Raw genomic sequence first — 17,109 nt, forward strand, 5'->3', positions numbered from 1 at the left:
AACTTGACGTTATCATATTATTTCTTCCTGCTGCTGTGTATTGTAGGGACGGGGCAGATTTGCTCTGCTCTCAGAACAGGGGGGAGGAGTGGTTGGCACTCTGTGAGTGAGCAATGACTGACTGGCAGTTCCTCTCGGGCGGCCAAACTGTCATGCGCACTTTGCATGTTCTCTACCCTTACTACATTACAGTCTGGGTGGAGAATATGCCATTTCCCATGCTTTCATGCCTTGGCTGAGCGCCGAACTACAGCCCTCAAACTAATCACAAAGCTGCATTGCAGCATTGTGATTGGCTATGGGGATCCTGGGTGCTTCCTATTTGCACAGAAGAAGCCAGGAAGAGGAAGGAGGCGCGGGGGCGGCCGGCCGGCAGGTAAGTAAGTGATTTTTTTTAACACCCTCCATCATGTCTCTAGCACATGCCCAACCCTTGTCAGGCATGGACTCAATGGAGAAGTCACGTGGCATGCCTGGGTGAGGAACAGCCCACTGGCAGCCTAGACCCTGCTGCCCTGGGACAGGAGTTTGCCAGGGTCTGAAGCGTAACCTCCTTTCCTGAGCCCGAACCATTTTGTCTTTAGTGTTCCAGAAGACAAAACCCGTTAAAGGAATGAGTGGGTAGCACTTCCCAGGCTCTCTCTGTCTTCAACTCTCCCTGCTCTACAGACAAATGCATTGGTGAACAGAAGCAACAAAGCCCTTCTTATCCTGCAGTTGCTCTCGAGCAGAGTTTTGAGAACAAACCAGAAATAGCAAAGGGAACAAGCATTTACAATGCAATAGGTCTCGCATTTGCTAGAGTTTGAGCTATTGGCATTATAAATGACAATGCCTTTTATTAATGTGTTTTGAAAACCTGCAAGCGTAGCGTAAGCACACACTTTGTACTTCTAGTCATTGCTTATGAGAAGCAAGGTTGGCAGTAACTGCGCCTCTTTTACTGCCAGCCTTGCTTCTCGTAAGCAAGGACTATAAGCCCAAAGTGCGCGCTAATGCACCGCTTGCAGGTTTTCTAAACAAATAAAAGGCAGTGTCATTTACAATGCTAATAGTTCAAACTCTTGTATATGCGAGACCTATTGCATTGCAAATGCTTGTTGTGAGTTGTAATCTAGCAGGTTTCTTACCATTCACTTTGACCTGAATGTTACATTGACATTTTTGTGCTTCTAAATAGTTGTGCCCACAAGCCTGATGTGGGCGTGCCATGGTCATAGTGCAGCAAGCAATATACATGAATGGGCGGCATGTGCACACAGTGCTGGGAGTGGAACAAGCAACCTGACACGCGGTTACTGTGGCAAAGGGCTGTCCACCAAAGCCTTGATTCCAAAATTGCCGAACACAACACAAGAGACGAGGCAGTCATCCTTTCTTAGTCTGCATGCTCTCGCCTCTCCTCTGCCGGCCTATAAGCAACCTGATGCTGTAGCCTTAATTCAAGCAAGGATATCCTGGCCCACACTATCCGTGCCAGGGTGTTGTGCAGTGTGAATATCCAGAGACGGTACACTGCGCTACCTGGAAGCACAGTGCATCTCTAGGCGATCTCAGTCTGACCGTCAGTGGATGTATACCTGGGTGATCCCTGCAACATTAAGATCAATTGGCGTTTATACACTGTGAGACTGTCCAGGCCTTGTCCCCAAGAACACTCAATGGCTGCATGCACTGGAATCGTCTACCGTTTCTCGAAATCAGAAGATTCTTCACCACCTGTACACAATGAAGAAGTCTTAGTCCCAATATATTCAGTCACACCCTCAGGACCTCGCTACTGCCACATGCACAGGACAAGAGGAGACCTGGCATAATGGGTTGAGCACAAGTACAGTGAAGTCACGTGCTATTGCCCACCTTCCCAGAACAATTTATGTTGTCTGCCATTGATACACCCAGAAAGATTCAACAATGTATATCAGCCCATAGATCAGCTCTTCACATATAAACTCACTCTACGTAGTCTGTGATACGGCCCACCTGAGCAATCAATCTCTGTAACATTCACTCAATCAACTTTGGTGCTAAGCACATGACTGCACCTTGTTAAATTTAAAGCACCAATAGCAGTCAGGCTACAGCACAAGGAAGCAGCCATTCCAACATTTCACATTCTTTAGCTCCTCGAGGTGGAAAATGTGGTAACCCATTTAGAGAATTACTTATCTGCCACAAAAGTGGCAGAGCCTACCACCAAAAGATCCATATGTCTCCAGGGTGGAGGGGTAGAAGTGCTCAGACTGTTTTGTCACCTCCGAACAATGGGCCATCTAATAACTATAATGCAGCGCTCGCTGCGATCAGCAAACAGATTTCGACACAATCTAACCCAGACTACAAGCTTTTCATTGACAAGCCAAATAAGTATCGAACAAACCCATTGATGCCAGCACATGAAAGTTGGGTGAAACAGATGAGGAAATCAGAGCTCATAGGATTTAGGGCTGCTACTTGGTGAAATTGTGAAGACACCTTTTGAGAGAGAACAAATTGATTGTACCGGCCATGCTTACACTTCGATGGTCCGACGAACCTTCTGCGGCATGTACCATATGGAGGCCTTTTTAGCGGTGAAGCCTGTGAAAATGGAACCAGTTGAGCCTGCTAATGAATTTAGCAATGGTTTGTTGAAGATATAAATCAAAAACCTTGTACAGCACTGTGGCTTTTGTGGAGGAAGGCTGCTGCATTAAGCTTGCCAAGACAAAGGAAAAACATGCTCAGTGTCTAAGCATGAGGCAAACCATTTTGCTAAAGTTTGCGGGTCATCATATCGCCGCTGACCAGTGACCAAGAGGCATGCAACTACTCCTTACAAAATCATCAAATAAGTGCATAGCATTGCAAGCCATGATCTGAGTAACGAGTCTGATTTGGATGACAAGTTTCAATTAGGCCATGTCGATTTAGTAGTAAAAAAAGCCCAAAACAATGTAACTACTGGGCACAGCTCAAGTATGGGTTACTCATCGTCTGTCACATTGACTCCGGGCACAGTCTGTGTGATGGCATGGCCGGGCTACTGCAATCTGAGCGTTGCCCCAATGCTTATGAACACTCAAACCACAGTTTAAACATATGGCAGGTTGGTCTCATATTAAACTGTGGGCTTTACACGAAATTTGAACTTGACAAACCCAATCTCCTGAGATGCCACATGGTCCTAGTCTGAAGACAAGAAAATGCATTTCACGATACGAAAAAAGCCCTCTTGTCCGAAATGACCATAAAATTCTATGACTCTGCAAGACCGACCACACTTTGTTGATGCCAGACCCATCGGCTTCAGAAACGGCTGAATGATCAATAAGTGTCAGTTATGCGCTCACAGAAACTAAACAACTGTATTCTCACTGAGAAACAGAATATAGCAATCCTTTGGGAGTCCCTGCATTTCCATGTTTATCGATATGAAAATCAGCTTAGAATCTGCACAAATCACAAGCCAGTGAAATCTCTGTTCCAAGGGTGCGTATCCCTACACCCTCTACGGAGAAAAACATGGATACTGCAATTACAAAAATACTCCTTTGAATTCACCTATAACCCAGAAAAGGGAAACCCGGCTGACTACCTCTTATGCCACTTGTGACAGGTGACAAATAAGGAGACAGCACAAGCTAGGGAGAAGAAAGAGTATGCCCACCTTATTATAAGTGACTCCTATAGAAAGCTGGGTTTCTGTTGCAGTAACCCCCTCACCTTTTGCCTGACTACTAATGCACTTTGACTTGATGTGCTCTGGGTCCCTGACAATCAGGTTCCCAGGGCCTATGTACTCTCCCAAACTGTGCCTTGTATCCCCAATTGGCACCTCTCTGGCCATATGTCAGTCCCTTGTAAAAGGTACCATGGGCACCAAGGGCACTGTGGCCAGGCAAGGCCTCTAAGGGCTGCAGCACTTGTTGTGCCATCCTTAGAGGCCCTGTACCTTTACACACACACTTCCATTGATGGTGCATGTTTTGGTGTAGAACAAAGTGCAAAGTCGACATGGCACACATCTTTGTGTGCCATATCTACAACCCACTGCCCTAGGTCACCTACCCCTCTAGCTGGGTGCACTATACGAGTGGTGAGGGTACAGGTGCATGAGCCCTGTACCCCTACAGTGTCTAGACCAATTCTTAGACATTGTAAGTGCAGTAATGCCATTAAGAGTATATTGTGCAGAGAGTTTGTCATTACGAACTCCACAGCACAATAATGACTTTACTGAAAACTGGGAAGTTTGCTATCAAACTTCTCAGCAGATTATTAAGAACAGCTCATCTAGATCCAGCCAGTTGCAGATCGTGGATATATGTGCGAAGCAAGGCATTTTGGAACTTTTTTCCAGATTCAGTCAGTCAGGATTGTGCGATTCAGTATGGTTTCCCTCTTGGTCCATATTTTTAACCATAACAAGAGAGGCTGGAGCCTCACAAAATCGCTTATATACCCTGGCCCTATTTCCCAGTGGCATATATGGTTGCTAGTGGACTTGGGTACACCAAGCAGCCTTTCTAAACCTATTTTCTACCTTCTCCAACCCAGATTGGTCATAGATGTCCCAGATGCTGGCCCCATATGTTGCGCCTGGGCGGCACTTAGCCTTGTCGATTTCGAACAACTCTTTAATTGACTTGCTGTTCAGTCCAGCCGTAAAGCCTAGGGCTGTTTAGATGCTCCGGGATAGGGCAGCTGCCCTGCCAGCTTTCAAAGAGCTCCAGGTCAGCCTATCGTCAAATAATATTCCCAGCTAGGGGTAATAAGGGACATTGCTAATCTTCGTTCCATTGAAAAAGAAAGCCCTGCTTTCCAGGTCTCGGTGACCAAAGACCATAATTTTGGTTTTTGACTGGTTTACCATCAGGTCTAGTCTAGTCACGAAGGTACAGAATTGATCTAGTGATCTCTGCAAAGCAATTGCAGTCCTGGCCAACTAAACAGTTTAGTCAGCATAGACCAGGGTCAATACACTGTGTTTGATGACCATGAGGCAGTCACTTCTAGAGTTTCAAAATTGCCTCTCCAAACCGTTGACTTACAGGGAAAAGAGAAAGGGAGCCAGTACACACCCCTGGCGCACGCCACGTTCAAGTGCAAACTCTACTGTAGTTTTCCCAGCTGGGCTGTATCTCACACTTCTAGTTACCTCTGAGTGGAGCTCCCTCAAAAAGTCTATAATACTGGGCTTGACACCAAACGCAGTCACAATTGTCCAGAGATTTGACCTATTGACTGAGTCAAAGGCCGAGCTCAGATCCATAAAGGCTGCATACATTTTAACCTCATTTGCTACTCTATACTTGTTTATTAAGAGGTATAGGTTGAGGCATTGCTTTATGGTCCCTAAACTGACATGGAAACCAAACTGGAAATCGGAAAGGACATTGTTATCAGTTGCCCAGGTTTGCAACCGTTCCAGTAGGATCCTGCCCATTATCTTCACAGTTAAATTTATTAATGATATGGGACGATAACACTTTGGATCCCCCTTGGAACCTTCTTAAAGTTGTTGCATGTGACAAGGCCTTTTGTTTGCTAGGGCCTATGAAGAGGACAGTGCTAAGAACACTGGTCAAGAGGGGTGTCCAAAGGTGTAAATTTGCCCCAAAAAGAGCCCCCAGAATCTCATCGGGCCTGGGGCTTTTGAAGCAGGGCATCTCTTGATGGCCTCTATCACATCAGTAAGATTGAGCTCTAAATTTCAGAAGGGTTAAGTAGAAGCTATCAGGGCCGTATGTTTTTTTGCCTGAGTTGTGCCCAGTGTGTCCCTCTAACAGGGCAGGGTCTGAGAAAAGTACCTGGCCCAGACCTACGGAAGAATCACTGGATCAAGTCCGGTTTCCTGGGCTTTCTCTAGGTAGTTTCTATACATCACTTGCCAGAAGAGCTTGTTATCTTTGAGGTCCTTGGCCTTTACTCGGTCGTGGTAAGTTTCCTCTTATAATGTACTTTTACATGCCTGTACGGCAGCCTTGTACCCCCCCCCTGCCTCCTTCAACAGATGCGGACCCTTTCCGGATCTCTTGGCACAGCTTTGAGTGACAACAGTAGCAGTTTGTGGGCTTTAGTGCTGGTGGTATCGAACCACTTCATGTGTTTGTGATGATGGGTGTTCAGTTTAACGGTGAGCATTTACTGTGCGGTTCCACAGATTTTATTGATGCTGCTGATTTGCTCAAGCCCCAGTCCTTGATCTCCTCCAAACATATCGTAAAATCACTAAAAGATGAAGTAATTGATATCAAAAGGAAAGAGTCCTTGTCCACTTTTGCCCAACTCATGATGACCCCCTTATTTGAAGCAAAGGAAAAGGGTAATGGTAATGAATGGGCCATCACCTGCTGTTTTTTAAAGAAGGAATAGCTTATCGAGAAAGCTATCAGCCTGTGATTGCTCAGGGGAGAATCCAAAACCTCAAGCTCCCAGTCATGCTCTCAAATTATGGGACTATAAAATAAAATCAATGAGACGAAAAGGACCATGCCCCAAAAATGTGGGAGTTGCAACTAAGCTGTTAGAGGAATCAAAAGAAAGCATCAGGTTGCACTTGATTAACAGCAAGTTGAGTTCATTCCCGAATGGATTGTGGCCAAAGTGTGTAGTAGGGTCCCCATCCATGGTCAACAGGCCAAATGACATTTGGGGCAATGGGACAGTGTTTGGAGTTGAAATCCTCCATCCACGTAATCACATAACTGACAAGAAAATTACTCCAGCTATACTCTATATCCTCCTGCAAAAATTTCACTATGGCAGAATTGCTGACATCAAAAACATTATTACAGAAATTCACCATTAATATATAAGCTCTATCACAGTTCATAAGTATGATTTGATAGTGAGGCGAGGCCAGATTAGTCTACGGTAACTGGCCTGGAAAGGGAAGAGCCACCAGTCTTATTAGTCATCCTTTGGCCATGCCCATAGCGCCTTGCATCGCAGGGCTAGAGTAGGTCACTAACAAGTCAATAAAAGAAGGATCCAGCAGCCAGGTTTCTTGGAGACAGAGAACTGCATAAGGTTTAATGAAATGTATCCAGTCCAAGTTTTGCGACTAGCCCTGCCACATTACATGATGCAAATATTGTGCCTTCACCTCCAATTTTGCTAGGGTACAGGGAAGCTAAATTTCCATTTGTTGTTGGGGGGAGTGTCAATTGCTCTAGTTTGGGAAGTGGACATAACCCAGCCTGCATCAATGGCCAAGGAAGACTCTGGGTCAACTGATTCAATTGTGAGTCAATCCAGTTGATCTAACCCAGTTCGGGGCAGAAATCTATTCCTAGTAGTAACTGGGTTTGTGCCACATGGACATAGGCAGCTGGGAATGTTGGCTGGTCTGTAAAAATAATCCAGAGGGAGGAGTTCAATAGCTGAATACCTGTGCATTGAGAAGTTAAGCCTGCACAAAATACACTTGAGGGTACCACTTATTAATTTTATAAACAATACAGTTGTTACTGTCTGATTTCGGTAGATTGCCCATCTATGGGACCCTCCGCACATGATTAATCTTGTCGTGTAGTTGACCCAGGCTGTCCATACTTACACAGTGCACTACCTTAGTTAGCAGTTGATCACAGTTTTCCCGAGTACCTGGCTTCAGTGGGGGTGAACATTCGAGGATCAGCAGAAAAGGGGTGGCCTGAGGCGGTAGCTGGAGAGTCTGCTCACCCAGTAAAAATGGTATTGCTCGCTGGACCTCTCTTTGCCCTTAAGATTGCACCATTATATTACCCAAGGCCACCATTCAACAGCCCTATGTGCTGTAGCTCTCCCGAACTGGGCGAGGGCACTGTTCTATCACCTGTATTTGCGAGGTGGACCTAGGGGGAGCTGGAATATCCCTCTGTTTTATTGCATGGGCCCCCATCTAGTCCAGTATTGGTGCTCACATCCTTGACCAGGAGCCTGGCCCGGCATCCGCTTTTTGTTTGGAGTCCAACCTGCCCATAACTGCAGTAATAAAATGTTTTTGTTTTCACTCCAAGTGAGTAACATTACTAGCTAAATCCATGGTCAAGACTTCAGGGTCTGTTGTGTGTGGTACAGCCCTTTCAACTGTCAGACAAGCGTCCTGACCACCTTCCCCTTCCTGCGCTGGGGGCTCTTTTTCTTTGCCAGGGGGGTGGTGGTGGTGGGGGGGGGGGGTAACGAGCAATACGAGTCAGGTGGGTTTTGCACAGCGGACACTTCAGGTGTGGGATCCGATGTAATTATTTGCTCTGAAAAGTTCACTGCACATAAATTGCAAGCTGTTGCACTGGGGTGCCGCAGAGGAGCATTAGAATTACAACTGATGTCAGTTGGAGTATTAGACTCCAGCCCATTTCCCTTACTGGCCGCAGACTTCATTACAGAGCATAACTGCTCTTCAACAGAACCAATCTACTGTTTGATTTCCCCCATGGTGGATGTGTGGTAGGATACTATGGTGCCTGCCCATGGATTCTCCCTTACAAAGGTAGACTTTCTCTTCAACATGATGGCACAGCGCTCCAAATTTAGCAGAGTCACACAGTAGCAGAGAAAAAAACAAGTATTTGCAATGCAATAGGTCTCGCATTTACGCGGGTTTGAGCTATTGACATTGCAAATAACAATGCCTTTTATTTTTGTTTTCGTTTTTATAATCATAAATAAAAGGCATTGTCATTTACAATGCCAATAGCTTAAACTCGCGTAAATGCGAGACCTATTGCATTGCAAATACTTATTGATTTACAGGCACTGTGGCGTCGCAGCAACTTAAGGAGGGCTCCAGGCAGGTCACCGTATGTGTTGCTTCCCTTTATTATAGTACCAGTATAATACAACCAAGGCATGCGCACACTAAAATGTTAAATACAGAAGTTATGTTCATTAAAATGCTCCAAAATGACATTTAAAGGAGAAAAGATGCATGGGTTTCAGTAGTCTATTCAAATGAGAGCTTCCTTTAATGCCTCCAGTTAGTAGGGCTAAAATCCTGCCATGGATGACAGCAAAAAGACTTTTCAACGCCTAGGGTTACAATAAATACAGAGTAGCTGCAGAGATTCTGCACTAAAACGCTACGTCAGAGAGACCGCCCAGTAACCTTAGGAAGGGAAGGCCAAGATGGCTGGTTGCATGAAAGTTTAATAGGGTGGCATCAATGAATGAGACTTACACATAGATGAATGACCTGCCTGTCACTCCTCCTTTCCCTCTCGCAGACCTGTCTGCACCCTTCTGTTCCATGGAACAGAAGATGGGGAGAGGATGTGGTCTGTCGGCTAGATTGCCGACTTTGGTGCTGGAAACCAAGGTTCGAGCCGTGTCTGAATGTGTCCTTGTGTAACGTAACCGGTTCTCATGTAAAACGTTCCAATACTTTCGGGTCGAGTGGGCGCTATATAAATGTGCCTAAAAAAAAAAAAAAACTGAGTGACTGCACTCTCACGCAGTGGCCACTGGCTTTCCCTAGCCTCACAAGTCCCTCTCTCCAGATTGCGCATAGGGTGCCCTCACACAGTGGCCGCTGGCCTTCCCCTAACATCAGACTGGCACAGAGTGGTCTGGCGGTACCGTTGCTTCTCACGTGCGCCAGGCTGCCCTTTCACGCAGTGACCGCTGGCCTCTCACGGTCTCACTCAGACCTGACTGCGCACAGACAGCACTCACCCAGCGAATGCGGCCCTCCCTCCCCCAACGTGACCCTTGACCCGGGCTGCACAAAAGAGTGGTCTCACACATTTACAGCTGACCTCCTTCCCCCTCTCCAGAATGCACACAGAGTGGTCTCACGCAGTGACCGCTAGCCTCCCTCCCCTTTCGAATGCTGCTCTCCAGACTGCAGACAGTGGTCTAACGCAGGGGCAGCTGACCTACCCCTGGGAACACCAAATATACTACCTTCTTTGGGCAACGGAAGTAAACTGGCAGTCAGAATTTGTGACTGTGAACTCAGGGAGTTTCTGAAGAAACAGTGGTATCCTCAATAGGGCCCCGCTCTACCACAGTTTGTAAAAGATGAACCCCAGGAAGTCTAACTTCGTCTAAAGGCATCTACGCAATGTTTGACACCAGGGTGCCATGTGAAGGGTAAAAGTGTACACTAGTGGGCGAGAGGTAAACAACATGCTGCACTGTTTCCAATGAGAAGGTAGACAATGTCCCGCAAATAGAGTGACACAGGCCATCTCCCCTTCTGATGTCGGCACAGAAGGCCCTCCAGCGAGCACGTTCACTTCATAGCTGATTAAGTAGCATGTATACCCAAACTCCCCAGAGCCAATGCGAGAAAGGGCTGTTTGGGGGGGCCTCCGTGAAGCCGGACAGGCCAGTTAAAGATCAGAATAGGGCCAGGATAAACACACAGCCTGGAATTAAAATGGCTGAACTAGTGACACATTGCCCCACGGTTTGATTAAACGAATTGCTGCGTGATTTCAAATCAAACGTTACTCTGGTACAGCCTGTTGCTGGATGCGAGATTGGAAATGGATACTCGAGAGCAAACTGTGTTTTGGCTACGAAAAGCCGAGGCAGGCAGTGACGGTGGGGAGTGAGAAATAAAAAGAACGAGGGGTTGGCAGTCTGGAGATAGGCACAGAGATTGAGACCATGAAACGTAGAAAAGCCAAGGAGAAAATAAATTGATAGAGGCGGGCAGAGAAGCAATGCAGGGTTGAAACAGGGAGAAAGGCAGTGAGAGATTAGGCGAAAGAGGATATCAGAGAAGGAAAAGAAAGTGTCCACATTCTGGGAGCAGGGGGTGGTAGAGAAACAGAGGTGGACAGGCAAGAGCGTGATAGAGAAAAGAGAATGGCAGAGAAGCGAGCATGGCGACGAGAATATGATTATATATATATATATATAGAGAGAGAGAGAGAGAGAGAGAGAGAGAGAGAGAGAGAGAGAGAGCGGAAGAAAGCAGGAAGAAAGAAATAAGGGATGACAGAAAACAAAGACACAGAAGTTAAGATAGGGCAGGAAAAAATGATAGAGGGAGGACAAGACCGACAGAACTGCGGCGAGGCGAAAAAAGCGGGATAGACAGGAAAAAAAAGGAGAGAAAGGGATCGAACAGGGAGAAGAGAGAAATAGTAGAAGAGGTAGCCACGGAGAGCACGTTTGCAGACAGTCTCAAATAGTTCAGCTGTAAACTGTGACTACACAGATGCCCATATTTTTATTCAAAGTGCATCGGGAGAGAGAGATGTTCTGTAGGTTCACGAAAGAAAAATAAAGTTCTGTTTTCATGATTGCCAAGTCCTCTCCTCCAGAAGTGGAGTATGCATAATCTCCCGAGTGATCGGTGGCCTGGACAGACATTTGGTGGCGAGCTGTCTGGCGTGATAACACCCTCTTCTCTCCCGAGGAACAAGCTTGCAGGCCTTTTCAAAGTGTGTGCATGCATGGTTGGGGAGGGAGGAATCTGCAAAAAGATGATCACCTCTTACTTTGGGGTTGTCTTCACTTACGCTGCCGACTGTTATCCAATGCATACACTGAGGTACGTCAGCTGCAGGGAGCATGGGAGAGCGATGGCTGTACGAGTGTAGGACATGCAGTGAAGATGCAGTGAGCAAGAGAAAGCGAGTAAAAGAGAAAACCAATGCCAGACAGATTTAGAGAAAAGGTAGAGAAAGAGAGCCAGGTGGTGGAGGTAAGGAAGGCAAGGCGAAGGAGTGAAAGAAACGGCAAGACCAGTGGGGTGAAAGAAAAGACAGGGACTTATAGAAGTAAGGTTTGAAAGTGAAAGTAAGAAAGAAGGGGAGATAGAAAGTTATGGCAAAGTCAGACAGTGAAAGACAACAAAAGCCAGGAAATGGCAGAGAAGCTAAGCGAGGACTGCGCTGCAGCCAGAGCATGGGGATCTCTTGTCTTTATGGGGCCATGTGTTTCTAATTAAAAGCACATGGCCCCATAAAGATGAGAAAGTGCTTTGCGACAGACGCAAAGCAGGCAAGCCAGTCCGGGTGGGCCGGCACAAAAAGCGAAAAGGAGGCAACCCAAACACATAATTGCCAATGGCAGGCCATCATTTAATATAAACAGTGACACCGGCCAATCGAAATAAGGGGCGGGGCTTCAAGCCCTTTTCTCAAACTCCTCATTTACAATAAATCTCTCCGAGCGAGATGCGCTTGTGCGCAGCAACGATAGGCAAGACCTAACAAGTAAATTCAATGGACTTACTGCATGATGCTCTTAGAACTCAGATCTAAAAGGGGGGTCCCAGCCCGGCCTCTTTCAGTAGTGGGCGGGCCCACCCTTGTCCCGGGTGCAGCCAGTGCCACAGGAATGACAAGTGCTATAGCACAGTGGGTGGTAGAGGGAAAAACTGAGCTGTAGGCCCCTCTTCCTTGGTGGCAGTGATTATTGGGATTTAGGGTCCCTGCAGGCTATTTTGCTGAGGTGCACCGCGAAGTGGGAATGACTTAAGCGCTTTATAGTGCTGCATGGGAAAAAAGGACCGGTCGGCCCTTACTCCTCAGTGGCAGTGATTGTTGGGACTTCGAGTCTCTGCAGAGTCTGTTGCTGAGGCGCTCCCTTGTCATTTGCTGGTGAATATTAGCCGATTTTCTTCCATTCATCTGAAAATTTAACTTGAGTACTATTATTTACGGTGTGTAGAAATATTAAATGAGGGCTATGATCAAATACATAAAAAGTAAGATATTATTATTTGACATGTCATTTCATCAGGAGAACACCTTGGGATACAAAAAAAAACCCAGCATAATTATATCTGTAAAACAATCGCATGGCATAAAAAATCCGGAAGGATGAAGGAAAGTAATACGTTTTGGATAAGGGGCTACGGTAATAATACAGTATAAAGTAAAGGAAGGAATTATGCTAAAAGGTAAATGAAAATGTTAACAGAATGGAGGATTGTGAGTAATAAAAAATAAAAAACAACTGAGGGGGAAAGGGTTAAGGCAAAATGTTTAAGTCAAAGAAAGGAAGTGGGATAAAGTAGTCAACTGTGGATAAAATTAAAAAAATGGCATTTCCGAGATTTAGCTCAGATTTCCTATAATAAACACCTCGAGATAATTGCAAAAATAAATGCAATAAGTAGAAACCCATGATTAACCACCTTGATTACTTCACCCGAAAAATTACACATGGAACCATAATTCATATTATTCTTAATTTAACAGAATTTCTCTTCGGTGTTGTTACAGAAAACAACAGTTTTAAATGTTTAAAAGATAGGCCTTTGTAGCCTTTTTTTACCTGCCACTGCCGATTGAGGGGAATGCCACAGACTTTAGCTTCTTCTCATCTGCAAGAGCCAGGCAATTCTTCACGGTTTTCTCAAGGAGTTCTTCACATTTATCTGATCCCCATCCTGGACTGTTACAGTGGATGACAAACTTGGCTGGTAACCCATGGCCAGCACTGATGGCAGCTAATGATAAACAACACAGAGAACCTCACTCCATTAAAGCAGTAAAAAGGAAATACACATTACAATGCATTTTAAATAGATCTCACAAACCATGCTACCCCAAATGATGCCATATTAAAAGAGCCTGCTGACAAGGTGCTTTACTAAATACACTTAATTATCAGAAACTATGTTTATGCTTTCAAATAGGTGTGGGTAGAAACACTCTAGCAATAAATTCCTAAATAGGTACACAAAGACCAGAGGTCTCAATGTAGGAGGGCTCACAGGGCCTTTGAACCCCAGGGGCACTCCATATGACAGAGGGGTTCAGGAACCTAGTACTGCCCCTTCCGTAATGGGGTTCACACAGGAGCACATTCAGCTTCAAACCCCTTGCGTAACCCCTATGCAAATTAGAGAACGTCTTTACTCCTGAGCCCACTCCATATCATCAATAAGTGGACAGGGGAAGTAAGCTCACAGGAGGTAAACAAAATGTGAACCACATAAGAAGTAGCACAAACTTAGTTTGTCCCCGGAGAGAAAACTGTGAAAGAGTAGCATGGGTTCCAGCTCCCCCAGGCATCCCGCCAAAGGCAGAGGAATTCCAGCTCCATTCTTAAAGTTCAGTCCAGTTCAAAGCTGACCTCTTACCGGTGCTGGCACGTATTTGCACCTGCAGTGTAGCGAATACCCTTTATCTGTAATATGGTTTACCCCAATCTAGTGTCAGGTGCACCCATTGGGAATTAATCCAAGGTAGACTGGACCAGTGTGCCATATTACATAACACAGTTTATGGACATCATCTAACTTGGCAGCGGTAGATATTCTTCTGGTACAATATACGGCTAAGACGCTGTACAAGATATGGCCGGAAAAATGCGAGGCTCCGCTACTCATCGGGACCGCCGTTTGCCTTTTTGCAATCTGCGCTGCATTTAATTAGAAAGCCTGATGTTATCTACTTCATCAACAGCCAGGGGCCAGTCGGCACTTAGTCCAATGCATTATATTGTTTTTTTTTCTTCAAATGTGCGGATGGCGCTGCACAGAAAGTGGTGCCACCACTATGGATTTCCCCGCATCAGGAGGAACATTTTCAGCATCTCTGGCAGAAGTGTGTTCAACAATATGAAACCTCTTCAGTGAGTTTAACCTACCAAATATTGGTTGCGTTCACTATTTAACTCTTCTACTTTTTTACTGGAATTTGTAGCTTAAGCCTTTTACCACAGTGATGTATCCATGAAAAAATTACCAGGGCAGCAAGGACATTAGTCCATCTTATCCAGGCTCAGAAGTAAGAAGTCATCAGGCTTCTGGTGACACCTCGCCTGCAAGGAAGCTAGCCTCTTTTATCGCAAAATGAGCAGATGGTGCCATTCAGTATGTTGTGGCCGTCAATTTGTGACTTACCACGTCAATGGAATTAACTACAAGTGTATGTGCCGACAAATTACATTGATTCTCCCTTAGTGATTTTTTTTTCTTTTTCCAAGCGCTTTTTCTTAGTTGCACTTTTTGACCACTTGTGCTACCCTTGTTTTTCTGTGTCTGGCATTCTAACTAACTTCTAATGCCTCTCAAAATAGACTTTCTCTGAAAGAATTACATGAGCGGAAAGGAAATTTTTTGTACAGTGACCAGTCTCACGCGTTGGTCCCATAATAAGATGACTTCAGGTGATCCTTTGCTTTACCCAAAATCTAGTCTTTCTCTCTACAAACAAGTGGATGTCGCTTCTCGGTCGGTCACGGCTGCTATTCTGAGAATGAGCACATTGACGGTATTACTCACAAGCTTCTTTGGCAGTAGTGTACAAAGTCTACAATTTGCAACGTATCTGCTTCATATTTCAATTAAATAATTGCTTGAGTAGCAAGGTTATTTATATATTGTATCCTGTCTCAGTGGTATTGCGTACCCAAACACCATTAAACCTTCTGTCTGCATAGCAACTCCTCAAGCACTGTTAATTCTTTTTATGGGCAGAATTAAGAAACTCCCATATTCCAGCAAGAGTCACTCTATTAGAATATTGGACTCAAGCTTGTTCTCTGGAGAACCTTTCATGGATGGGACAGGTCCCCATCTCGACATGGCACATTCTGCTAATGCTCACGACATTCCTACAACCACAACTCCTTTGAAGACATACTCCGCTTCTGCTGCAAATTAAAGACTCAAACATGACCCCCCTTCTCTAGACAAGACCTCTACTTCTATTTCTTTAGAAACCATGCTAGAAGAGATTAGAGCCCTAAAACCATTGATTGAGGATACAAATACACAGATTCAAACACTTGACAATAAATGGTTTTCTATAGAGTTTAGAATATCATCGGTGGAGCAACTTGTCAGTGATCTCCAAGATGAAACTACTGAAATCTGAGTTTTGGAAAAGGACATCCTCATGTTGAAAAAACAAGTGGAAGACCTAATGAAGCAGACTCAATAACTTACGTTTATAAGGTCTTCCTAAAGGTACTGAAGGAGAAGGTCCTGTGGTCTTCTTTACCTAATTTCTACCAAAGCTTCTTGAGTTGCCTTCTTCCACGACTTTAAACATCCAGCGTACACACAGATTGGGTCTTCGCTTATCCTCCTCGCCAGTTCCTTTTAAAACTCGTGGCGTGATTATTTTGTTTCAAGAGTTTACAAATCTTTTGAAAGTTCTATCTGCCGCCAAATCCAAGAAACAACTTCTGTGGTCTGGTGCAAAGATATTATATTTATCTCACAGGATGTATTCTCAGCTACAGCTAACAGGAGGAAATACTTTCTTAATCTTCACCAGGTGCTGCAGGCTATGGGCGCTCGCTATGGCTTATTTCATCCGGGCATCTTCAAAGTTACATACCAGAATAAGACCAATTCATAAGAGGATCTAGCAAAGCTCAGAAACCTTACACCTTCCTATTCAACTGACTCAATGAATTCAGCAGGTCCTTCTCGTTGAGACTTCAAGAAATACTTTAATGCATTCCTAATTTATATACATTTTTCCACAGGTTGCCATTTTCTGGTTGTTCGTCTTTTCTTTGTTCACTGTTTCTTCTTTACATTCTTTTGCAGGTGATCAAGATTTCTTTAGCTCTTGTTTCCCATCTCCCTATGTAACATTCTGATGTGGTGCCTTGCCCTTATTTGGCTGTGCTGCCTTCATCTGTGCGTCACCACCCCATTATTCCTCTTGTTCTTCAACAAGGAGCATCCTCTCAGTTGTCCATTTCTGACATGTACTCTCCTTTATTATTCTATTTTCTTCTTTTCTTTGTCTTCTTTGGTCTATCTTAACCCGTTTGCTGCTTCTGTCGGCCAACGGCCGTCGCGAGCACTACCTGGCTAGTGCTGCGCACGTCCATTGGCCAACGCAGCCCGCCCACTCTTCAAAACCGCCGCACCGCGGCGGAATTTCCACCGCGGTAAAGGGGTTAAGTTCCATCTCTCGTTGTTTACCCATTCTCCTTCTATACCTCTTCCATCTCTATATTTTATCTCTCTTCTGTTGTTATTCTAGACCGAATAGTTTTATATGTATTGATTGTTTAAAACATTGAGAGGTGTTTTCCAGACGTAGTCCTCCTTTATGAGACTCATCTTACAAATTGAGAAGCCTTAAAACTCAAGTTTCTTTGGGTAGGTTCTGTTTTTGTTTCAACTGCTCTCAATAAGAAAAAATTAAGTAATTATTTCATGTCACAAGAAAATTACATGCAATGTTGTTTCTCAAGTGACTAATA

At 44.9% G+C, this 17,109-nt stretch overlaps 1 protein-coding gene across 4 annotated transcripts in view; it reads right to left on the minus strand.

The window, feature by feature from the left end:
* The window catches only part of MACROH2A1 (macroH2A.1 histone), a 217,957-nt gene that overhangs the window by 41,529 nt on the left and 159,319 nt on the right, over positions 1-17,109 (minus strand). For all 4 annotated transcript variants that reach the window (XM_085617997.1, XM_085617995.1, XM_085617996.1 and 1 more), the window contains exon 9: positions 13,207-13,381. In XM_085617997.1, coding sequence (XP_085474123.1) covers positions 13,207-13,381 — 175 coding nt within the window. The remainder of the gene's footprint in view (positions 1-13,206; positions 13,382-17,109) is intronic.

Source organism: Triturus cristatus, chromosome 7 (assembly GCF_964204655.1).
Source record: "Triturus cristatus chromosome 7, aTriCri1.1, whole genome shotgun sequence".
NCBI classification, from domain to species: domain Eukaryota; kingdom Metazoa; phylum Chordata; class Amphibia; order Caudata; family Salamandridae; genus Triturus; species Triturus cristatus.